This window comes from Corvus cornix, chromosome 2 (assembly GCF_000738735.6).
Source record: "Corvus cornix cornix isolate S_Up_H32 chromosome 2, ASM73873v5, whole genome shotgun sequence".
Lineage (NCBI taxonomy): Eukaryota > Metazoa > Chordata > Aves > Passeriformes > Corvidae > Corvus > Corvus cornix.
The window spans coordinates 96,998,367-97,023,909 of NC_046333.1; the positions used below are offsets into that span (position 1 = coordinate 96,998,367).

General features: G+C 37.0%; 1 protein-coding gene across 5 annotated transcripts in view; it reads right to left on the minus strand.

Annotated features, from left to right (window-relative positions):
* Positions 1-25,543, minus strand: part of SOCS6 (suppressor of cytokine signaling 6) — a 120,984-nt gene that overhangs the window by 85,550 nt on the left and 9,891 nt on the right. For 3 of the 5 annotated variants that reach the window (XM_039572504.1, XM_039572490.1, XM_039572498.1), the window contains exons 2-3: positions 13,131-13,247; positions 7,048-12,137 (exon numbers count right to left, since the gene is read on the minus strand). The exons of 1 other annotated variant lie outside the window; for it this stretch is intronic. In XM_039572504.1, coding sequence (XP_039428438.1) covers positions 10,408-12,012 — 1,605 coding nt within the window. In that variant the 5' untranslated portion in view covers positions 12,013-12,137; positions 13,131-13,247 and the 3' untranslated portion in view covers positions 7,048-10,407. Of the gene's footprint in view, positions 1-7,047; positions 12,138-13,130; positions 13,248-25,543 lie in introns of those variants that run through there. One more of the 5 variants, XM_039572506.1, reaches the window with a different exon arrangement.

The following is a 25,543-nucleotide window of genomic DNA, read 5'->3' on the forward strand; positions in this document are numbered from 1 at the left end:
GATGTGATATTTTTCAAAGCTTTCAGTGCTAGAATGAATCTGAAGCAGATCTTGAATTAATTTTAACACTGGCTTTGCAGTAAAAAAGTACAGAAGAGCTTCACGAAAAATTTGTTAGATGCCACAACTGGGGACAATCCTTTGCCTTCCAAAGGCCAAATTATTTACTGTTCTGTTTAATGTTACCTTAAATTTTAAAAAGTGACCCTTTCCACAGTGATCAAGAAGGTACTCATCCTTAAAATACCTACTAACCTCAAAATATAGAAACAAGAATTATTAGACAGTATTTCAAGATTTACAATTTCTCACCCAAGGTAAAAACATAAGCACAGGTGTAGAGTCAGACTACAGACCCTCACAGCTCAACATTATGTTTGTCCAGTTAGAACCCAATTCTGGAAAAGATGACCCGCATAGGAAGTAAAAGTAAAAAAAAACCAGTAAAAAAGAGAAGAAACACTACTAGAGGAGTTGGAGACATCTTGGGTAAAGCTTAACACTACATTACAGGGATTTAGTCTTGCCTCGCATAAACAATCTGCCCTTCAGATGCCCTCCTAGCCATCCTGTGCCATCACTGCATTTAGCAGAACTACAAAAGTATTTCTACCATATGAACTTACTGTGTTCTTGCCCACACACATTCTTAGCATCTAAAATGTCCCATGAAAACAAGCTTCACACCTCAAGACTGGCTGTATGAAGCACATATTCCTCTTCTTTCTTTTGAACCTCTTCCTCCTACTTTCCCTTTTCCCCCTTAGATCTTGTTTTGGGAAAGACAATGAATCATTGACCCCAGTTCACATACACAGTTCGTCAGCCACCTGAAATAATTCCTTTGTCCTTGGCCAGCAACCTGCACATTACATCCACAGTGGGCTGGTTGAGGCAACCCCGAGTAGATGCAGGTCATAACTCAGGGCAGATAAAGTGTGATTAGCATCATCAGTGCCAAATGGAAGCTCATTTCTCTTATATATTATTCTTATTCTTGTTATGACAACTCTGGAAAATGCTTGTCTTAGACTGCTAAAAGCCTTAAGCATTAATATATGTGGAAGTTTTCTACAGAGACTTCTAGAAGCTAATAGTTCATCTGTTCTAACTTTAGGATAACTTCCTTTAGGTTGTCAAGCAACAACCATTACCACGTTCTGAAACTAGACAAGGATTTAAGCCAGCGGCCTTGCCTGGAGCCTCTTCCCAGGGCTGCACAAACCCTGGAGCAGCTGACAGCATGGACAATGCCAGTCAAATATATGATGTTTGTGTTACTCTTCCTCCTCTCCACCATATGAAGGGATAGAGGTTACCTTTAAATCACATTGAAGGTTTGAATAGGAATATCCCACACAGCAAGCACGTCAGAGATGCTGCAAGGGCAGCTGGGGGAAATGGCACCAAAACAAGTGATTAAAGCTACAGGAGAGATTGAGCTGTAAATGATCAGGCTGCATGAAGTGTGGGGAGGAGAAGTGACAGAACTGAGTCACAATGCTGAAGAAAACTGCTGTCTCTACACAATGGTTATGCCCTAAGGTAGGTAGGTAGATAGGTATGAGTATGAAAAAGTGTCAGCATTGTAAGGCATAATTCTCCTTCCTTATTTTAAATAAAATTATAATTTTAAAACACCGTTAATCTTCAAGTAGATCTTCTTAAAACCTGTATTATATGACAGAAAACAAAAATATATAACACTACAATCTCTGTTTTAAAAGCAAATTATAAAAACTTTTCTTCAAAGTTTTATTTTAGGAGCTCAAAGCTATTATTTTTGTAACTATTTTGTTCCCTTGCATTGCATTGTACATCACATATTCTATACTATAAAATATTTAGTTTTACAAGGACAATGACCTTCCAATGACTGAACAGATTATTTAAATTTTAAGAAAAGCTAATCTCTATGAAACTAAGCAGTTCCCTGTCTCAACCTGTGCAAAATATATCTTTAACATTTCTGAAGCAGCAGAGCTGACAACAATGTAAAAAATTTTACATCTCCACTAAAAACCCTCTTAAGTCCCACCACAAGTTTAATTCTGATACAAGTAAATTTATATAAAGTCACCAAGTAATTTGGGTATTACCTAGGAGGCGTGACATCTTAAAGTCTGTCTCGACTGAAATTGAAACTGGATCTTGGAAGCATAACTAATTAACTGAAACATTACTTGAAAAAATTTTTATGTATGTTGTATGCTTTTCTCAGGGTCATTAAAATTGCTTCTATTTTCAGAATATATCTCTTTTAAATGACACCATCATTTGTGTATTAAACAACTACACCCAAGGACTTCTATTGAGCACTGATCTATTTGTTAAGTGATAAATGCCACTGAACTAATTAGCTATATTTGAACAAATATGAAGAGTTTATTAATTTTGTTGTAGTTCCTTCACAATCCTTTTACATTCACAGCTGTGCATGGCAGTCACGTATAAAATAAAGGATTTGGGATTTTGGGGTGGCTGGAGGCAGGGATTGCTTCATTCTCTTGAGACAGACGTGTTTTTGCCATTAAACAATGATGTTAGCAGATCTTAGGAAGCTACCAGATCATCTCAGCAGTACAGTAGGATAACCTCAGTGAAAGTAATATTTAGTTCTTTCTTGTATGTATTACAGTTGGAAAACCTTTTATTATATTAGAATAATGTAATAAATTCATACATTACTGGATTTTGAGACAATTAATCTTTAAAGATTACAACAGCAATTACTGTTTCTGAAACAAGCCTTTCAGGCTAACATTCTGCTTCTTGACTATGCATAGGAAACTGTCCTAGGATTCCATTAAAAATTAATTAAACCTGAAAATTTATTGAGGCTGATGTTCATTTAAAGATTTGACTGCGCCAATTTTTTTTTTTTTTACATGTAAGGAAATTTCTTTTTCCCAAATACCACTCTTGGAAAAAAGGTAATGATCTAATTATGAGAGGCTATGGCTTTTATTCTAAGCAATAAATTATCTTCATAAGAAACTTGGATATACAGTAAATTGAGTACCAAAAGACGACAGTGAGGTTATCTTCACTTTCAGTACTATATTAACCCACACATGATTCTTTGATGAACAGTTAACTGGTATGAAGATGTTAATGATGTCAATATTGAATTTTATGTAACAGCCTGTAATCAGACAAAAAAAATTCTCCCTGAAAATACAGCAATAGTAACAATTTCCATCATTCGATAATTTTTAAATTTGGATTTATCCACTGAAACTGAAAAGGTATATGAAGAGAAAGAAAACATAAGGTGAAGTTAGAAAACTTTAAATTTATCAATTCTCACAGATGAGTGACAAAAAGGAAACAGTCTGCCATGGGCCTGTGCTTTGTTATTTCCTACCTTCACTACAGCCAAGCAAGACAGGAGTTTCTCAGAACACTGCATTTCCAAACTTCATGCTCATGAGAACTACAGAGTATCTTGAATTTGTTGCACAATGAAGCCTTGAAACTGAGACTTTTAGAGATTTCAGCATCATAAGACTGACAGAAAACACTGCTTGACTAAAAGAGTTCAGGTAACTTTTCCATTAGTTCAAAATAGGACCGTTTAAACCTGAAGGAGTTTTTCTTCAGAAAAGATCAGGTTTGAGGAAGGCTAAAACATTCACAGATTTATTTTCTTCTTGGAGTGGTACAGGGCAGACAACCAAGGAAGAAAAGTGCTCTGCAAGAAAGTATGCTTTTCAGAGGAAACTTGAGTTTGTAGTAGTGGACACAGAAAACCTTTTGACAAACAAAAACTCCAACCAGAAACTGTACAATACAGCTGCTCTCTCCTAATGGAAGCAGAGAGCTGGGACAGAAGAAAAGGGGAGGTATTTTGTTAGAAAGCAACACTGCCAAAAATCTCTTCAGCCCAGATAGCCCCTTGGTTGATGTGGCGTGGTCAAAGACAGAAGTATCCAGTGGCAATTTAAGACATTCAAGTAGTGTTTTCCTTTCTTTCTTAGCTGAAAGGTGTAAAACTGAAAAGCCATGTGAATTAAGACATAGATACAATGATGATCACAAGATAATAGACGCCCTACCTATTTTGTGAAGGGCTGGAGCATCTCTCCTATGAGGAAAGAATAAGAAAATTGGGATTGGTCAGCCTGAGAAGGCTGACCTAATTTTGCCCTTCCGGTACCTGAAGGGAACCTAAGAGAAAGGTGGGAGACTTTTTACTAGGGCGTGTAGTGACAGAATGAAGAGGAATGGCTTTAAACTCAAGAAAAGTAGGTTTAGATTAGCTATTAGGAAAATTTTTTTCCTTTGAGAGTGGCGAGGCACTGGAACAAGTTGCCCAGAGAAGTTGTGGATGTCCCATCCCTGGCAGTGTTCAAGGCCATGTTGGATGGGGCTCTGAGCAAACTGGTCTAGTGGAAGGTGTCCCTGCCCATGGCAAGGGGGTTGAACTAGATAATCTTTTAAGTCCCTTCCAACTCCAAGCCATTCTATGAAGTTGAACTAAGAATCTGCTCTGAGGCAGAACAACTCCTATTTCTAAGTCGTTCCTCAAAGCCTAACGAATAGCCATTGGTCTCCACTCCCTACAATATCCTATTCCTACTTCACATGGCATTGACAGAAAGCAGTAGTTACTACCTTACCAGAAAAAAATCAAAGTGCATACTAATGGTGCAAAAGACGCCAAAATTGGCTGAATCTTAGCCTTTAAAAAGGAGAAACAAACAAACAAACAAACAAAAAAGAATTGACTGCAAGCAAATTGCATATGCTGGGGGAAAGTACAAAATACGGTTTCCTAAGTAGCAAGGACTTCCACTAGATCTTGCAGCTTTTTAAGTTTTGAGGTCTTAATTGCAGAAGGTGATTTAATTCAGTCCCTGGCTGCCAAGCCCTGCTTTGGTGCCAGGGTTGTGTTATTAGACATTCAGCAAGATTTTTGCATCAGGCAGTGTCTCATTCTTTCTCTTCTACCACAACTATGAAGATTGAATGTGGGGTAGAAATAGTACTGTAGGCGTCTTGACTGCATAAAAAATACAGCTCTGTCTGGATCATGCAATTTCACAAGTGGCTGAAAAATTACTTCTCACCTTTCACCGCTTACCATGGAAACATTTGAGGGTACGTTTATTTTTCACCAAATTTCTGGCGTGAATAGAACATAGAGAAGAACATCATGCAGACCTAGTAACAAAACCCGTGCAAGATCCCCCACGTACCAGGGGAACAGCCACACAATGTACTGAGCATACAGCAATACCAGCCCCAGCAGCAGGAAGTAGGAGAATGGGCTTTTCTCTTAAACAGCAAAAGCTATGAATTCATCCTGGTTATTGTTTGAGGACCTAAGTTACAGAATAAACAGAAAAGTACATACCACTGTGGACAACATGAACACTAATTACTTGCTACCAAGGCTGGGCTTTTAGTTTGTTTGTTTAAAAAGCCAACCCAAACCAAACAAACACCACCACTACCACACCTGGTTATAACCAAGACCTAAGCAGCTGCTGGTATTCACTTGAATTTGAGTAGTGATCCAAGTCTGAACTACATGAAAACATGTGAACAATTGCGCATATCTTTTGTAAGATAGACACTCCTTATCTTTGATCTTCTGTTGTATTTGTGTGACTTCCCAGGCTTTAAAATTTCACTCTCTTTTTATCTAGAACAGCATCAAGTGAATATATGACAATCAATACAATACCTAAATTTTTATTTTGGAGCTACGTAAGAACTATTTGGCTGCGTGTAAGGCAAGAGACAATATATTACCTTTGAGGTACATCTGGATTAAATGGAGACTTTTGTTACAAATTCTGTAAATTTTTAATGGAAAAAGCCCAACTAAAATTATCAAAAACTTATCCTAATACAGTATTTATGCAGACCCTTCAAAAATCATATTCTAGTTCTATCCTGGCAAATTTATTTGTTTTGTTTTGAAAGCTAGAAATTAAAATAACTGGTATACAGAAATATTCTGAAGGTCAACTAGCAAGGGTTAAAAAATACAGTATAGTTTAAATGGTAACCATTAAAATTTAAATGTTTAAGTCAGATACCCAAATTTTACATGGTCTCTCAGGATTTTCTTCAGTTTTAGAACATCATTAATGTATAGAAGACTCCACAAATTTTTTTGTGAATGAAATTTTTATTTACACACTGTATCCAGAAGCAGATACATAAATCCTTATACAATTATTTTTCAAAAATGTGCAAGAAATTACTATAATTTTGTTTACAAACCAAAACACATTAAAATCAATGGACTTTGGATAATTCACTCTGTGGCGTGCTTAGTACAAATAGGGCACACCAGGTCTGAAACAGAGAAAAGTGTAAACTACAGCAATCTGGATTGCAAGTATTAACTTCATGGCACTCCATCATCACTATAAAAATTCTTTAACCCAACAGGTATTCATAAAAAATTCCTTTAGAATTTTTCATTATCTGTGTAGAATTTAGAACACTTTCCAGATACAACAATGCCATATTTTTCACATTATGAACTACCATCTAGGCCATTTTTTATTTATAAAGAATGCCTGTAATTTTTATTCTTTGCAGTCATAGAAAGATTTAAAGTAATTAAATTGGCAATCATTAATTCATCTATAGCTTAGCTCAGAATTTGCAAGTTCAGTAACAGAGAAATACTTCTCATCATAGCCCATATATTGCTGGTATGCTGTTTTAAATTTATAATTCCAGTATTCACACAGATGAAATGCATCAAAACAAAAACTGCACAGATTTTACTTAGCCCAGCAGTCAATATTCACAGAAATTGGCTTTAACAAAATGCAAAGTCAGCTCATCTGAGAACAAAGAGTTTAATTAATAATTGCATTTCTGATCCTTCTGAAAGAATTACATTTTGATAAAAAGATGGCATTCACTACGTCAACAGCAGGGTAAGTGCTATATCCTTCAAAGAGATGAAAGAATACACATCACTTTCAGTTGTTTATAACACTGGCTTACAAAACAAAACAAAAAACCACAGAGGAAATTGTGCAAATATATTATTTCCAAATACAAGGTGTTGTTCTACTCTTCTAATTGGTAAAGCAGTGTTATCAATAATGTCAATCATTTCAGATGCTCAAAAAAGGAGTTTTATTTTAAAGTTTCATTTTCAAAAACATTTTTCCTCAATTCAATTGCATAAAAAGCATACCTTTTGAACCCTTAAACTGTTGTGCTGAATAAATAGCCATATTTCTACTCTATAATGATCATAGTCTGTTAGCTTTTATTCCTAGTGTATCTACTTCCAAAGGTCCCCAAAATATCCTCCATCATCTTTCTTTTATTTATCAAGGACACTTTGTTCCTCTAATTTTCACGAAGCAGAATTCAACACAGTTTTTGTGGTTATTCTGAGTACTTCTAAACTGACCCATAACTAAATGTTACTGTGTTTCTTTTATGTTAATCTTTATAATAAGAAATTGTACGTATCTTTAATGTTTTCAAAGTACTTTTTCTGGGTTCCTTCTGGCTGGCCAGTTACCTAATTATGAAAAAGTACTGTGAGGTTCTGATTAAAGAAACCTGTAAAAATAAGTATTTGTGTCTACTTACTACTGATTTAAAGTATTTTGAGCTTAGTAGAAATATCACCACTATTTTTCATTTGGAAGCAAAGTGCTCTATGGTTCCTACATCCCAGACCTCAACCACTTTTAACTGTTCCTTTCGTGGTAGCTTTATGGGGGGGTGGGGAAATGACAAAGGTAACTTGACCTGATTAAGTTCACAGATGAAGGACACGGCAAGGAAGGCAATTCAAAAATGATAGCTGAAACAGAGGGGTTTTTTTTAAAAAAGCATCATTTATGAGTGAACAACTGAAATTTATAAAGGCATGGGCAAGAATTTTAGCATGTGTGTTCTTGCACGTTTTTCAATTCAGCAATAAGACCAGGATATTATAGCTTCAAATATTTAGGTTTCAATGCAATGACTGCTAAATTAATGCATGTGGCATAGTATAAACATATGTTTAATGTATTCAATAGTGGTATTAAATGGCAAAGAAAATATTTAATACAATATAATCTTTCAAAGATCCTGTAGAATGCATAGGCCCTCTAGTATGGGGAAAGAATTTTTAAAGTGAAGAAAATGCCAGAGGTTTTCTTCCAAAAGTATGCATCTGAAATCCATAAAAATTATTTTCTTTTTCCTCCCCACAGACAGAATCAGAACACTGTACCATACAATAGGTTATTGTGCCTTTTTGAATTAAGTTAGTGATCCTGATTCAGGGGAGGGGGGATGGGACATGACTGGGTAGGGGGAGAAGTCAGTAGAGGAAAAAAAAGAAAACAGAATTCATCCTTTCATACATATATCTCCATGGCAGAGCCAACAAATTACATGTATAGACTGCTCTAGATTATTTTATTTTTTAAGTTTAAAACTTCATCAGACTAAAGAGGAAATCCTTATTCTCCCTCCCTTAAAAGCAAAGGCAGTCTTTATCTACCTTTAATTTTCTTTATTTTTTAGTTAAACATTATGGTCAAAAAAATAAATTAAAAAAATATAAATTTTGTCTATCAATTCAGGCAACCCAAGATGTAGTGCTACTGCACCACCTTGCAGCAATACTGTATTCACTTCTAAAGACTCATTTTAGGGGACAGAAATGCTAGATTAAATAAGGAGAAAATGACCCAAACAAGAAAGATGTATCAAAGACGGACCTTTTTTTCTAAGGTGATCTTTACTCATTAGCCACTTCTACCAGAGATGGGGAATATGACATTCTAAAATACAAACCAGGGAGTAGAGGCAGGCAAAGAAGGGCCTCTCACCAAGGCAGAGGCAGGCCTCCCTCCCAAGCCAGCTATGACCCCTTTAACAAGTAATTCATAAAAGTGATAGAACCATGAGAGAAAAGAAAACCAAACCAAAACAAAACAGGAAAACGCCATGGATTAACCTTGCATGATGAAAATATTACAGTGTAGAACCTGTACTCCCCACTGAAAGTCTATTTTTCCCTACAGAAGTTTAGAATAACTGTAAGCTTTTCAAATGCCAGAATCTTTGACAGATATCATAAACACTTACTTAATTGATTCAACATTTCATATGTCAAAACATATTTCATGACAGTAAACTGAAACATCTTCTGTGGTCACTGTATATCCAAACGCCTCTTCCCAATAATTTGAAAGGCTAGGAGAATAGCGCTTTAGAGACGCATTTTAATCATCTTCCATATAAAATGGAAGTTATCAGTCCTGTTTTTTCCTCCCCAAAGGTTATACAAAAAAGGGGAAAATTATCCAAGGGACATTAGTGTATTACTGTACTTTCTGAAGTGGAAAAAAAAGTAGAAAAATGGAAATGATAAAATTTCAAGTAGCTTGAATATAAATATGGTAGAAATCATCCTATTAGAAGTTTTACCCCATCCCCAAAATGGCTTATAAATTTACGTTCCCATAATAACAATTCCTAGAGTCCAACAAATTCAGGAAACTTCCCTCCCTCTTACTCTGCAAGAGTAAGTGGGAAGGAAAAGGAGAGAAAGAGGGGACTTGGTAGGTGTTCATTTATTTAACTGATGGCATGATTATAAAAGGTAATATTTTACAAGACCCCAACACCACAATTTCCTTCTAGGTACTATACATTGACTTTCATAGACTTTTTTTTTAAAGGCCATTTTTAGAGGACAAAACACTGAGACAAGAAGAAGGCTGAACCAACCTTCTCAAAAACAAGAGTGTACAGACAGTACAAGGCTTAGGAGGAAGGCTTTTTTTTTTTTTCCCAAAGATATGCTGCATAACCATGTTCTTATCACACAGCTCTGTCTATATATTGGGGCTTATGTCTATAGAAATGTCTAATTATGACACTAGGAAACAGTTTTTAACTTAGATGTAAAATCAGTAATTTAGAATACCAATATGTTCTTCATCCATGGTCATTTTTTTCCAGAGTTTGTTTTAAAAGAAAAAAAAAAAAAATCCATTCAACAAGTTTCATTTGACTTTTACTTATCGTTGAATACACATGAAATGTGCTTTCAATGCATAAAAATCACAGTGGATAGCAGCAAAGGACTTGGGGGAAATTAAGGAGAATTTGATCATTCACATTGTGATTAATCTGCACATTGATGAAAGATAGCTATTTCACACTTCTAAAAATAAACTTGAGATCATTCTTTCCAACAAAACAAAACAAGAAAAAAAAGCCTCCCAAAATACACAAAACCCCCCAAAACAAACATAAATCCAAATGCATTACTTTTCTTTTACACATAAAAATGAAATATTTTTATGGCAGCAAAAGATTTTGATAATAATGAAAGTCTGTAAACTGTAGTTCAATCTCTTTTTGTTGTTGTTGTTCCCAAAGTGCAAGATGCAAGATTCCCGTAAGCTTTCAGTAGTGCTTTTCCTGTAAATAATCCTTCATTTTGTTTGGCAAAGGCAGTTTTTGAATCAGGTCTATTCTGGTGTACTGACGTATTACAAAACGACACAGGTACTGTAAAGAGCGCACCTGCATAAACCGGGATACTGGATTTGTCAGTCTCACTGGGTAAGTTGCAGATCCAGGCAGCCGGGATCTCGAATAGCAGAAAGCTCCATTTTCAGAGTCCCTGATTGAATGTTCAATTAAGTCAACTATAGATGTATGTCCCTCCACATCTGGCTGTTCATAAAAACTAAACCTACCATTTGAGTGTTCAATTCTAGTGTGAAGAGTTTTTCCATGGGAACGAAAACTCAAACTTAAAAGATAACGATCATCAGAACTATCTCGAACGAGAAACGAGCCATCAGGCACATTAGCTAATTTTCCCTCTGCCTCCCAGCGTGTAATGGGGCCCCAGTACCATCCTTGTTTTGCAAGTTTTTTCAGTTCTTCTGTGAGACTTGTCACAACCATAGGACCGCTGTTCTGTACAGAGTCATAAACTCTTCCAACTCCTGGGGCAGTGTTAGGATCAAAATTCAAATGGCAGCGCATACTTTCAGCCACATGGGCATCTGTGCCATTTAATCCATTGAAGTTCCTTTGGATTTGATTATTCTGCATTGGAGGTAGCAAAGGTGAGAGTGGAGGGACATCGCTGTGATTAACTCTTGGGCTTTGCAACATGACTCCTGTGGTACCAATCAACAAACCATTCACTGTCTGGTCCACAAAGATATCCGGTGCAACGACTACATCCTGATCCACTTGGCTCTCATCTTCATGGAAAGCATTTCCCCCCACTTGAGAAGAAACAGTCGAAACTTCCATGGGTGAGGAACTATCCAGACAGTAACTACGTGATCCTTCCAAAGGATACATTCCCTCATCTAAAGGCACAGTATACTGAATGTAGTCCTGAGGCATTAATCCAATAACTACAGGCACATGTTCATCAATATGAAGATGCAAGTCCCCGTTCTGAGATTCCGTATTTTTTAATGCATTGTTTTGTTCCTGGAACACATTTTCTGACTGCAAGTCATGGAAGTCCTTTCGAACACCATTCAGTGCTGGGCTTGGATTAGAGGAATGGACCAAGGCCTTGACTTTCACTTCCATTTTGATGCAAGTCTCTTCTGAATTTGTAGGTCGAAGGGGCCACGGAGTTGGGCTGTAATGGTGATTACGGAGGGAAGTGGATCTCAGAGGTCTTTGAGCTCGCACATCTTTGAAGGTTATTGGAGCAGATGAGGAAGAAAATGTGTCATCATCTGCAGAGCTTACAGATGGTGTGCTGCCTTTGCCTTTCTGTTTTTGTTTTGCTGAAAGCCTTCTTTTTAATGTACCCATTAAACTTTCACTTTTTGATCTATTTTTGCCTCCTTTTTCATCTTCACTATTGACTTCACAGCTAGCCAAATCTTTACCATAGCAGCTGCCAAACAAGGAGTCATCTTTTCCAAATTCACTTAGTGATGGCTGCTGAACCACTACAAAGTCACTTTCATCTTTACTTTTATTTAAGTTAAAGGACTTGCGAATTGTTTTGAGACTAATTTTCTTCATTATGACAAGTCACCAAATCCAGCTGATCAGCAGTGCTTGCAGTGATATAGCCCTAACACATGAAGAGCAGCTTCTGCTTCATTTATGTGTTTTATCCAGTCTCATTTAACTTCAAGAGCCATTTCCTGGAAACAAATACAAAACAATTAAATTCACAAAAGAAATATTTCAAAAATTATCTATAAAGGTTTCCCCCTCTCCAATAAAAACAGAAATTGCAGTACTTTAACAATGGGCATCAAATAAAAGTAAAAATAGGGAGCTGACTTTGAAACAATCAGGCTCAAAAAATGAAACTCCTATATCTGCCTTGGAGATTTCCACAACTTTATTCTGTTTTCAGCATGGTGTTTTCTGAAATGTACACATCCCTTATATCACACACACAGGCACATATATTTAATGCATTTATATATAATTTTCAAACACATAAACAGTCCTCTCTTTCAGAAGGCTCTTAAAAAAACCCCACATAAGTAACTACAGAAGATAAAACTACAGAAAACATTCTATTCAACAGAATTCCTACATGCAGGTTAAACTGTGATTGGTCCTAAAAACATGGTCGTATAAGGCTATACTTTCTCTATTCTTTCTCCATAAAGTTGAGTAATATTTAAAAGGTTACATATTTATAGGAAAACTAACTGTAGTGAAAAAATAGAGGGACATTAACAGCAAAGTAACATACATTTACAGCAAGTCCCCTCCTGAACTTCTGTGAAAGAAAATATTTCCAAACTGTTTTAGGCACAGAAAACCAAGTCAGAGGTTCTTATTGCCTAAAACTATTAGAACTTTTCTTCCTCTGGTACTTCTGCCAAGACCTAGTGGACACAGCTGCTTAAGTTCCAGCCAACTGCTCCCACCTGGCATCTTGCAGAATCAGGTACCCACAAATTTGATCTTTTAGATTTTTTTTTTTCTTGATTGAGGTTTGACTGTGTTTTGGGAGGGCTTGGGAGGGGCTTGGTTTATTTTGTTTTAATTTTAGCTAGACTGTCCAAAGTAAACAGCTCTGCAGAGAAAAGGATAACACATGGGAAAGAGAAGAGGGGGAAGTTGCTACTCACACAGAAGTAGGTACTACAATTAGTAGTAGCCGTTTTTCCACGTACCTCCAAATACGTGCGATGTTAGCAGCTCAACCTGCAGCAGCAAGCCTGGCTCCAGGCTAAGCATGGCAAGCTGAAGGAGTCTAAGAATCTTTCAAGAAATCTTCCAACCTTGGTGGACTGAGGGGAAAGTAAAACAGCCCTTATATATGCACTTCCCACTTTTCTCCCATGGTATCACAATACAAGCAAACCAAGAAAAACAGTGCAATGGACTGAAGTAAGTTTTATCAACTAAACAATATGGTTTTCTTAAATAAGTATTCAAAAACGGCATAAAAGCATGGAAGAACAATGATTGCTACAATCAAAGAGCAGTCCATTGGCTATTATTGTTGCCTACCCCAACTTTTGTGGTCCCCAAAGTACACAAATGCTAAAGGATCATATCCAAAGCAAACTAAAAGGCAATGTGAAGCATCTATGTATTCTGAATTTCAAAACACCTTGAAAAAATTTAAGTAAAGCCCTGATGCTGAAGGGATGGACACTGCTCCATAAAAAGCAGAAGCAGCAAAGACTGATTTACTTGGATTGCACCCTAGTCATATCTGCAGCAACCTATTTCGAACACTGGTTCTGTGTCCTTGTCATAACTGCCAATATATCCCAAGTCCATCTTTAGAGTACATTCAGATCTTTCCATTTCATTTTTTTAATTACCAAAATAAATAACACTGTCTTTCAATGGGGAGAAACGAAAAGGTTTCTCTTGTCTGTAAACTGATTTACTTTCTATCAGCAAAGAACAAACATGACCAAAACACTTGCTTCCTAGACAAAAGACTAAGAATCAATTACTTGCTATAAATGAATATTAAGACCTTAAAAAACCAGAACCAGTATTTTATGATACATTCACTAGTTATTTTCCACTTTTAACATGATACCTGTTGTATCAGGAGTCATGAAACCCTAAAACGCCATACGCCAGTTACACAATTTGAAGACAATCCTGAGTTATGTGTATGAATTTTCAAAGGTTAAAACACTATTTTACTTTCCTACAAGTGCAGATAAAGGGAGACTTACATGTCAATTAAAAGGAGACTCAAAATGTCAACGACCTTCTATTCCTAAATCATTTGGATTTTGCCACCTTTCCAATGTGCAGAACTCTTTGTCATCTGTAACTAAATGAACCTACAAAATGAGTGAAAATTACAACTTCAGGATTCCATGCTTCTCCTAAACTAACAAAGTCAGAGGATTGATTCATTTGACAAATTTAACTGTGCTTTTGTGTATGTAGTACCAGAAGCCTGGGAACTGTCACATTAGCTCCACTTGTGAAATCCAGTGTTCTCCAACTGCTTCTGACATCCACAAGCTGACACTATTTCCACTTTTCCAGAAATATCCCCGCCTCCTTGTGGAAGGTACTGTCTGCAGATACCGATATCTTCACTCTTATGACCAGCGACAGGACTTGAGGAAACAGCATGAAGCTGAGTCAGGGGAGATTTAGGTTAGATACCAGGAAAATGTTTTTCACCCTGAGGATGGTTGGGCACTGGAACAGGCTCTCCAGGGAAGTGGTCAGAGAACAAAGCCTGACAGAGTTCAAGAAGTGTTTGGACAATGCTTTCAAGGCACACAGTGTGATTCTTGGGGTGTCCTGCAGAGAGCCAGGAGCTGGATTCAATTATCCTGATGGGTCCCTTCCAACTCAGTATATTCTAGATTCTATAAAATGCATGGCTCATTAGTTGTATCCTTGTAAAAATTAATGTCAAGATATAAGAATGGTTTGATAATCAACTGCAAAGCACATTAACAACATGCATCTATCCAGAAGCCCAGTCCATTCATGCATGAGAAGGTGACAAAAATCTAGTGACAGCCCAGGTCGAAGCTCTCCAAACTAAACTGAACAGACTCACACCATGAGAGCAAGTCTCTAAACAAGTCTTCCACGAGACCCACTCTATGATACCTCCTACACATATTTTATCCAAGACAGGAGAAAATAAATACACCCTGAAGTCAAATACCCTGACTGATCCTGATACTCCTCTCTGCAGATACTTAAAAAGTACCAGCTAATTCTGCATTGCACATCAGTGCGTTTAAAAACGCTGTATAAACAGCCCTCAATATATGATACACTCATATGCTTGCAAGTCTAGAATTCTTTGCAGCCTGCATCTAATAGAGCTGGAGCAGAAGAGCCCCAGCATACACCCCTTCCTGGAATAAATTAAAATGAATTATGCAACTTCTTCACAACCCTCAGCACAGCAACAGCTTCACTAGTATTTTGCATGAATTGCAGCGTGACTGAAGTCTCCAACCAATGTGCTCTTCCAGTGCCATCTGCTGTACAGTGAATTAGCCTAACAAGAGACACCTTTAAAAATTCTTCTGGCAGATATTTGCACCTATAAACAGACTTGAACTCTACCAATGTATTCCCAAAGCCTGATGGCTATGTGTGCAGAAACACCTGGAACACACAGACTGAAAAAGAGAGATTCATCAAATCCAGAAAGAGAATGAGATCGTAATGCACATAATAATGCAGTAGAAGAATGAGATCGTAATGCACATAATAATGCAGTAGAATGAAATTCAAACTTATGAACTTTCATCACAAATTCTGCATCTCAGAACCTTTAATACTATGCAGTTTGACAAAATACAGGCCAGGCCTCTGGACAAAAATGACCAGGTTACTACCCAGCAAACACCATGCCCCCTTTGTGCACACAAAAATAATGAAAACTAAACTTGGAGGAAGAGCAACATTTATCAATCACATACAAATGTGAAATTATTAGTGAAGATAATTTGGGCTAAAAGTTCGCTTTACAGGCTGCTTCTTGGAAACCTGAAGAGCAGGCCATGCAATCGTACATTAATTATTATGGTGGCCAGCACTGATGTATGAAAAATTATGAAAGTTTTAAATATATATCAGTTTCTGCAAATCTAGTTTGAATATTCCAGCATTTCAGAGTAGTTTCAGTTTGATGCTACAAAATGCTTTCAGTAGATTGGAATTGCATATCTTTCTCGAAGAAGTGTTTGCAAAAGTATACCAACAAAAAAGTTTGATTATATTTATGCTGTCTTTATTAATTTCTTATCTTTCCACACTTTTATGTTAGGCACATTTATTTCCTGAGACAAATACTATAAACAATGCTGCCAAAATGCAGTACAATAGAAATAAACTAGGATTAACTTTTAGGAGTGAGGACAGAGAACATCATACTGGAAACATAAAGCAAAATACAACTCATGTCTGAACAAAGAATTGTCCTTAAAAAGTTTAATAAAAATATCATCAGAAAAATTACTTCAAATTATTAAGTCAACGCTACTTCAGATAACTTTTCTAAAATAAATGTTAATCTGCTTATTTATTTCCATAAAGTGAAACAGTTGAGCACTGAACTTGATTTTTTTAACCCACATCATCCTACATCATTCTTGAAAAGTCTGTCTTTCACTTAGAAATATATATGTATTCTTATACTGGATCATCATAAGACTTACATAATTTACAATTTCAATTTATTGTATTTTAACATAAAGCTTTATATTAAGAAAATAACTGAAAATACCTTGAAAGTTATAAGTTTCTGCATTCCTGGCACAACAAGCGCTAGGTTCTCATCACAGGCAGATAATGAAGCCTATTCTAATCTGCAGAAGTGTAAGGTGTCATTCCCCTGCTGTCCCCAAATTCTCACTGAAACATACTCATGCATTCTTTGGAAGAATGTGTCAAAAACAGCATCTTAAGGTAATGCCAATTTCAAGTGCTATATTTTAGAAATTCATAAGTGTCTAAATTTTCTCCAAAGATACTAAATCTATTCATGTGTATTATTAAGGAGTTGCTCTCCATACCCATTTCCATCAATTTTACTTCAGTACTGAAGCCTGTATCACTGGAAGTTTTTCTTCAAACCAGTGTACAAAATACTGACTCGAGGTATTTCCTGGTATGTACTTAGAGTTTCAGGCTATATGAGTACAGAAACTATACAAAATACTCATTAAATAAAGAGAGATTCAATATCTACTTCAAACACCATCAGTTTCTAAAAGAACATACACACTTCATGGCAACTTTTGGCTTTTTCGCTATACATGCCATAAGCACACTGAAGATGACGAGGCTTTTCCCTTCCCTGAGCTTCAGGTAAATTCCTACATTGTACTGCTTTTCAGTAAGAGTGTTTAAATGAAATAATCTAAATTCCATTGCATACTCTTCTACCTTGAAAACAACAAAAAAGGTAGATGGTTTCAGCAGTGGCTTGCTTGCTAATGGATGAACACTGTCCTAATATGACTGCAAATTTTATAAAAGCCCTTCTGACCTGCATGCCTGCTTTTCTAGTGAGCGCAAGGCTCAGATGTACAACTTCACATAAATTTGGAACAAGGGAAAAACAGATGAGAAGCTCATCTGAAAGTTCATTACACTTATAACAATTCAAGAGTACTTAAAGCCTCCTATTTTTAAGCTAACTAATCAAAGACCTGAACACTGAGTTTTTCACCACAAATTTAAATTTCTATCCTCTAAGATTTGAGCAGCTGAGAAAAGTATGGTCAGCCTCTCTAGAGGCCAATATAATTGAACAGGTTTTATACAGATCACAATTTAAAACAAACCAACCAACCAACAGTAAGTCATGTCATTTAGTCGTATCATCTGTCCAATTTTACTTCCTCTTTTTACAAAGCTTAAAGAGAAAACAGTCCATGGGCACTACTGTTCTAACACCGTATAGAGTAACCCTAATCACTAGCAACCTTTAGCAGTGAATAACCGAGGTACACCTTTAGTAATATGTAGAAAAGTGGGGTAAATTAATAATGAAAACTTGACACAAAGGAATTTTTCCTTGTCACTTCTGGTTATGGGAATTAAATGTATGCAAAACCAGGAACACAGCCACTGGAAAAGTCCAAATACCTTGATTGTTTGTCCCTGGCCTGCTGTTGAAAAAAAAATGCTCTTTTAACATTTAGATTTCTCTGATTTTTTTTTCCTTTTTTTTTTTTTTTTGAACACTACTTAATCCATGAGTGCTTGCAATAAGTCCTGTTCTTTCCCATATTTGGTTGCAGAACAGAATATTTCTATCTGATTGGTGGTTTTCCTCTGGGGAGTAACTTAAGGGTGTTAAATGGCATCTCTATTACGGTTCATATGTGTATATACAGTCTTGTAACTACAATAATTTCATCACTAGAATAGCCAAACCCAGTTACTAATATTAACAGCCCTCAGCCAAGGTTACATCTCTGTTACTCAAGGATGGCTGGCTGGGATCCATGTCTGCTCCCCAGCTACCATAGGCACACTAATGTGGGGGTGTTAAAGTGAAGTCAGCACCAGTTGGTGTCGGCTCAAGAACACACACAATGTCACGATACCAGAGCTGCTGTTGGAGGACGAAGCTCCAGGGAAGCTGGGTGGATGACAGCCAATAACCACTTCAGCCATTCCTGCTAGATCTCTCACAAACTGAGAATCAACACCCAAACAGGGAAACAAGCTGACTGTACTTTTCATACATTTACTAAAAGAAAGACACAAGTACCACCTTTCATCACTTTCTTTTAAGCAAATATAAGATAATAAAGCATACTGCTAACAGATTGTTTGAAGTATGGGGAAAAAACATCAGGAAAATGAAGCCACAATTTGGCTCTAAGATCCTGATTAACAGTGAGGGGGAAAAGGAACAACCAAAAATAACCCAGTAGTTCTATTTATGCCAAGGCACTAAAAAAGAAAAAAGTGGAACATTTTTGATGAATCTAATGGGAGAAGTCACTAAAGAAACCTGCTATGTTCATGTGTTTCAATGCAGGAAATCACATCCATTGAGTGCAAATAAACCTTTGCTTTTAGTTTTCACACAGCTGTGCAGAAGCAGACGAAGAATGAGAATAATGCTCAGTCAGGCTCTGTTTTCATTTCTTACTATTTTAGAAGAATGTAGCAGCCAGCCTTGCAGCAGACTGTCTGTCAGCAAAAATTAAGTTTAGTTTCATAAGCAAAGGTTAGACTTCCTGGGAGATAATGCATGAGAATTCCTTTCCTTTCCAACTAAGGGTCCATCCCCCACTCCATTCTGACAGAAGATAAATACACGAAAATGTTTCCCCTCTGTTTTAATGTAATGGGGTAGCCTCACCATGATAACAAGGAGGATTTATGCTTATCCAAGATATTTATTCAATCCTCTTAAACCATAACACAGTTAGGAATCCGAAAAGTTGTAAAACGATAATGCTCTACAAACCAGCATTTCATTTAACAATATGGACTGACATCATATTTTGTAAAATGAATAAATTTTGAAACATTTTTGCTCTAAGATGGCAAGGAACAGATTCTGCGCCTACGTATTTGAGAACAACATAAGTGTTTGAAATTAATATTGTGAAAATGAAAGGAAGAATAGGAAAAACACAGTAAAAACAAAAAATTGCATTTCTATGCTTCTTTTCATTGAGAAGTATGCATAAATATCTAAATTCTGGAATGTGTGTTGAAAAGAACATAACCTATGTCATTGTATGGATGCAGGTACTAAAACCCAAATCTGAATGCAGTTTGGTTTCAGGATCCTGAAGCATTTCCAAATGTAATTTTAGAAATGCTGTCCCATCCATTCAAAGCATATACCAGAAAGACAGAAATAATAAAGCAGACCATTCTCTCAAATTGATTTTTTTGTGGTCAGCAATAATCTGACCACTCTTATGTTAGTGACCAAATAATGTAATTGTGAGAAAGACTTTTCCAGCCCTTCCCAAAAATGGAAAGAAAGCCCTCAGCAGACATGCAACAGCTAAATATTACCACTTCACATTGACTTATATTGATTTTGGTTTCGCTTTCAAAGTTCGGGCTGGTGTTTCTACAGCAAGCAGAGAAACACTGTTACTGTGTACCACTTCCAAAACACAAATCAAGACAGCTGAAAAGGGCCTGCTGCAAACAAATATTTTGATGAGGAAACATAAAACAGGTACCACGAATTATCTTTTCCTACTGTGCTATCAGAACAGACATTCAACTTACCAGGCCAAACCTCTGTTACCAGTGAACCCCCCAGCATGAGGGGCATATACCAAATGGGCAATACAGAAAGACACCACTCCATTAACACATAAAGCTGCATTATGTGTTTGTTTCCTGCCTCCATGGAAAAAAAAAACCACTAGAAAATAAAAGGGACAATACGGTGAGGAGAAAGAGGAAAATACAGGAAAAATAATAGAAAAAGAAGCCTCTCATACCATATGGTACCATTACAGAGACAATTATTCTAGGAGGTATTGAAAAACACCTGGAGGACAACTCAGTCATTGGTCACAGCCAGCACAGAGTCATGAGAGGAAAAGTTCTGCTTGTCAAACCTGATTTCCCTTTATGACAAGGTAACCCACCTAGGTAATCAAAGAAAGCAAAGTGATGTTATCTTTTTGGACTTCAGCAAAGCTTTTGATACTGTCACAGGATCCTTCAGGACAAAATGTCCAGCACACAGCTGGATAAACTCAGCATGCGATGTGTGAGCAACTGGCTCATGGGTCTGGCACAAAGAGTTATAGTGAATGGGCTGACATCACATTGGTGACCTCTCACCAGTGGGTCTCTGCAGGGGTCCATCCTCGGCCCTGTGCTTCTTTCAACATCTTTATAAATGACTTGGACGCAGGACTGGAAAGGACACTGAGCAAGTTTGCAGATGACACAAAATTGGGAAGAGCAGAGAGGTCCTGCAGAGAGACCTTGACAAATTAGAGGTCTGGGCAATCACCAACCATACAAGTTTAACAAGGGCAAGTGCCTGATTCTGCACCTAGGATGGGGTAACCCTGGATGTACGGACAAACTGGGGAATGAGAGGCTGGAAAGCAGTGCCACAGAAAGGGGCTTGGGGGTCCTGGTCGATGGCAAGCTGAATCTGAGCCAGCAGTGCCCTGGCAGCCAGGAGAGCCAAGTGTGTCCTGGGGGCATCAGGCACAGCATCGCCAGCTGGGCAAGGGAGGGGATTGTCCTGCTCTGCTCTGCACTGGGGCAGCCTCACCTCGAGTGCTGGGGACAGGTTTGGGTGGGTATATAGGAAAGATACTAAGCTGTTATAGAGCATCCAAAGGAGGGCCACGAGGATGGTGAAGGGCCTTGAGAGGGAGCCGCATGAGGAGTGGCTGAGGTCACTTGGTCTGTTCAGCCTGGAGGAGACTGAGGGGAAACTTCACTGCAGTTACAACTTCCTCATAAGAGGAAAAGGAGGGGCAGGCACTGATCTCTTCTCTGTGGTGACCAGGGACAGGACCCAAGGGAATGGAAAGAAGATTGTTGGTGGGGGAGGGGTTAGGTGGGATATTAGAAAAAGGTTTTTCACCCAGACGGTTGAGCCCTGGAACAGACTCCCCAGGACAGTGGTCACAGCACCAAGCCTGACAGTTCAAGATGTGTCACATTGTGTAACTCTGGGTCTGTCCTGCACAGGGCCAGAAGCTGGACTTTGATGATCCTTGTGAGTCCCTTCCAACTCAGAATATTCTGTGATTAGTATTTCTGCTGAAAATTAAAAGGGTTTACACAGCATAACTACATATGTCACTATACTACAAATTTTTAAATATTGCCATTCTCCCTAAATTATGAGTTGTTAATTTGTTACAGTCATCTTTTTTGCTTCTGCCTGTCCCAGTCACCTGATGTGAAAATGAAGGTAGAAGAAGTAATTTCAACATACTATAGCACCAAGCAAGCATGACTGACAATTTTGCTTTCTTTAAGATGCAATATGGGATACTGTCTTCTTGAGGAGCAAATATGAGAAAACAACATATCAGGAGAGCTGTGAAGTCACATCCACAAGGTAAAAACCAAAACCAAACCAAACCAACCCTACAACACAACAAACCCAAAACATAGCTAAACCTAACTTTTATTTTAAACACCTCACTAGCCACACTATCTAGCCAACAGGTGGCTTCAGAGCCCATGTTTGTAAAACAATATCTTCACCAGCAAGTGGTAAACTGCTCACTTTCCCACTTACATTTATGTCATTTATGCTTATCTGACAGACAACCAGAAACATATATAATTGGCCTTTATTCCTACAAATAACATCCACCTGGCATCAAAGATATTAAAAAAAACAGAAAAAAAACACCATATCTGCACAAATTAGCTCCAGGTAATACAATTACTTTCGAAATATTATTACTGGGAAAAAAAAAAAAACCTTTTTAAAAATACCCCAAAAACTTAGTAACTAAATTTGAATTACTGCTTTAAGAATTTAATTATCTAACATATTCCAGTAGTAACAAAAGAAACACTGTTAAAGTCTAAAAGACAAATACATTAGATAGAGATTTGTCTACCAAATACACAAGCTGAAACAAAAGCACCTGAAATAATTTTTCAAGCTAGATAGCGACTGGTTTGAAAATTAGCTATACAGAAAAAGAGGATTCAATTTTTCTATCATATGCAGCACAGTCATGTTCTGCAGCTGGAGAAACTGGAAGATTAATTTTCCTATTTTTCAGCTCTTCTAGGAGGTCAGAACATACAGCAACACACTGCAGCCTTACGCCATCTTGTACCATTCCGTCTTGGATCTCATGACTGAGGCTGACTCCAAATTAATCTCCCTGCTATAGTTTTTCACTGAGGATGAATGACCCTTTGAACTTGTATGACCAGGTAGAATCTCCAATATTTTTACAACTATCACCCCCACCTGCTTCCACCAGGCCATTTTCAACAAGAATAAAAGCTTTCTTTCCTTAGAAGATAACACTCTATGCTCTCAATTCAAGCTAAGATGCAGCAATTCTTTATGAGACAGTTAACCCCCTACATAAATTGAAGGATTAAATGAACCCATTTTATGGTCTGAGGGAAAGAATACAGTGTCTTGATTAAAGAGAAATAAAAGTGGAAAGATCTCCCACAACATCTGTACAGAGTTCACACATGCAGAGATATCTCCAAGCATGCTGAGGAGGAAGAAGCAGCTAATAAAGACAATCCCCAGAATCACAGACAACATTATTCACCAAATTATCAGAGAGAAATACAATGTATTTGCTACACGGATGTCACAAAGGTCCACCATTACCCTCCAGACAAAAATGTTTACTGTCAATATTACATAATACTTGCCTCACATCAAGGCATTTGGTTGCCATACGACTCAAAGATTTAATAAGTTTTCAACCTGCAGACTGCTACCTCTACGGCTTTCCTGTTTTGTGCACACCAAATCAGTTTGTATCTTTAAGTTCTAACAGTGGAAAATTCCAGCAGAATACAAACACCAACAACTGATACTATTCACATGTGCATTGTGAAAGAAAGCTAATTTTGTGAAATTATCACAGATTTCTTCCATTCTTTTTTTTTTTAATTAAAGACAGCAACATTTTTCCAAAGCAATAACCAATTGTGTTACTACAATGCATACATAACATACATATAATTTGAAAGTGTATGAATCCTTTCAGTAAAATTCCTTGAAAGAGAAGTAGATATTCATTGAACTATGAACGACTTGGGATGACAAGGCATTGGCTACATTTAAACAATAATTACATTTAGGCAATCAAGGTCATTCTAATCCCTGAAATAACAACGAATACGTAAAATACTGTAACAGAGTGTCTCATATAAAGTAAGAGGCTACTATTCAAGAAACTAAGTTCCCTAGTCACTTCTCAAAAGTTCAGAATTAAACTCACATTCAGAGACTATTGTTTGTTTTAGCATTACTTCCTATAGAAAGAAAACCCAACCACGCAAGGCTTCTGTGTATGCCCTGCAGCCCCTCGAGGGCTGCCTGATGAAATTTTATCCAATAAGCAGATAGGCAGTGTCCCAGCTGAGAGAGCAGCCATGGAAAAAATTCATATATTCTTACATATACAAAAATTCAAGGGCATTTCTAAATACAGGAAAAGCTTTCTCTGGAACTCAAAAACTATGTTGAAAACCAAGGAGAAAAGTGGCATGAAACAACTCCATTTCTCAGAGAAATGCCGTTCACAAAAAACTGTTTCATTGTAACATAAAAATGTTTACCTCTGACCTTAAAGATACCACCCACATTCACAAGAAGCAAAAGTGATTTGTTACTGTGACCTGTTTTTCAATTCTGGTTAACAGTTAAAAAGAGAAAGGCTTAGGAGATACTTTTTATATCACTGTGGTAAGAAACCAGTAGCACAAATTATTAAAGTTTAAAAACATTTTCTATGTATCATATTAATTCAAAATTTGGGAGTCTTTATTACTAAAATAATCTCTAAGTTCCACTAATTTTACTTTCTTGAAAATTTAAGATATTATCACTAAAATAATCACAGACAACTTCTCTCAGCAAGTAAAATGCTTTGTGTTTCCCCTCTTAAACAGCATAGTGAGAAAAGTCATTTTATATCCTTTATCTGAACCATTTATATAGGAAACATAGCAGACAATTTCATTCATGAGGTTCAAAGTCCAAGAACTCAGAAGCTAAGAAAAGCCAGAAGAGTTTCCTGACCAGTTCTCTGTCTTCTCTCACATGTGGGACAAAAATGTTTATATTAATGCTGCTCTCCAACATCCTTTAAAATGTATAGTCCTACCATTTACTTACAGTACACCAATTAAGCTCGAAATTCCAGACAAAATTATTGGCTTCATTAAGGAAATTTTTGTTGCTTCTATATCTAACACTTAAATGTTAGAGCACATGCACTTGATGCTCTATTCAAAATTTCATGAGTCACAACATAGAGAGCTTATATTCCACTTTTTTTAGAAGGATTCATAAGCTGAATAATATAGACCATCAGGCAAAATAAAGGTAATTTAATTCTGACACCTAAATTTTTAATTCACATAATGTGGAGTTATGGGGGAAAGTGGTGAACCTCTTAGGGTTTTTAGAAAACACCTACCTACCTAAATCTGAAATCTCCCCCACCTCTCTAAAATGGCAGCGGAACAAAATGTGTGCAGCTCCAGGAGTTGAGTGCAACAGCAAATTGTCTTGTGCTGCAAGAGGTCAGTCAAAGCTTGTGGTCCCTTTCAGGGCTTTGTTGACAATGGAGGAGTCAGTCAAACACACGAGGTTGGGTTTCATCATTCTTTTGAGATATACCAAACCTTTCAGTAACTTCCTATCACTGTCCTCAAGTCATGATTCAACTTCCTGTCTTCTTTAAAACTTCACAATTCAGCAGATATTTTACAAAGTCCTTGCAGCCCAGTTGTTTTGTTTATCAAAGCAGTAAGCAAACTAATAACCCATATTACAGTACCGAGATGTATCAGGTAGCAGGATGAGGAGCAGAAGATCCATCAGTAGTAAGTAGCTAAAGATGTTAAAAAGATGCAGAAAAAAATAAAAGCAAACCACCAA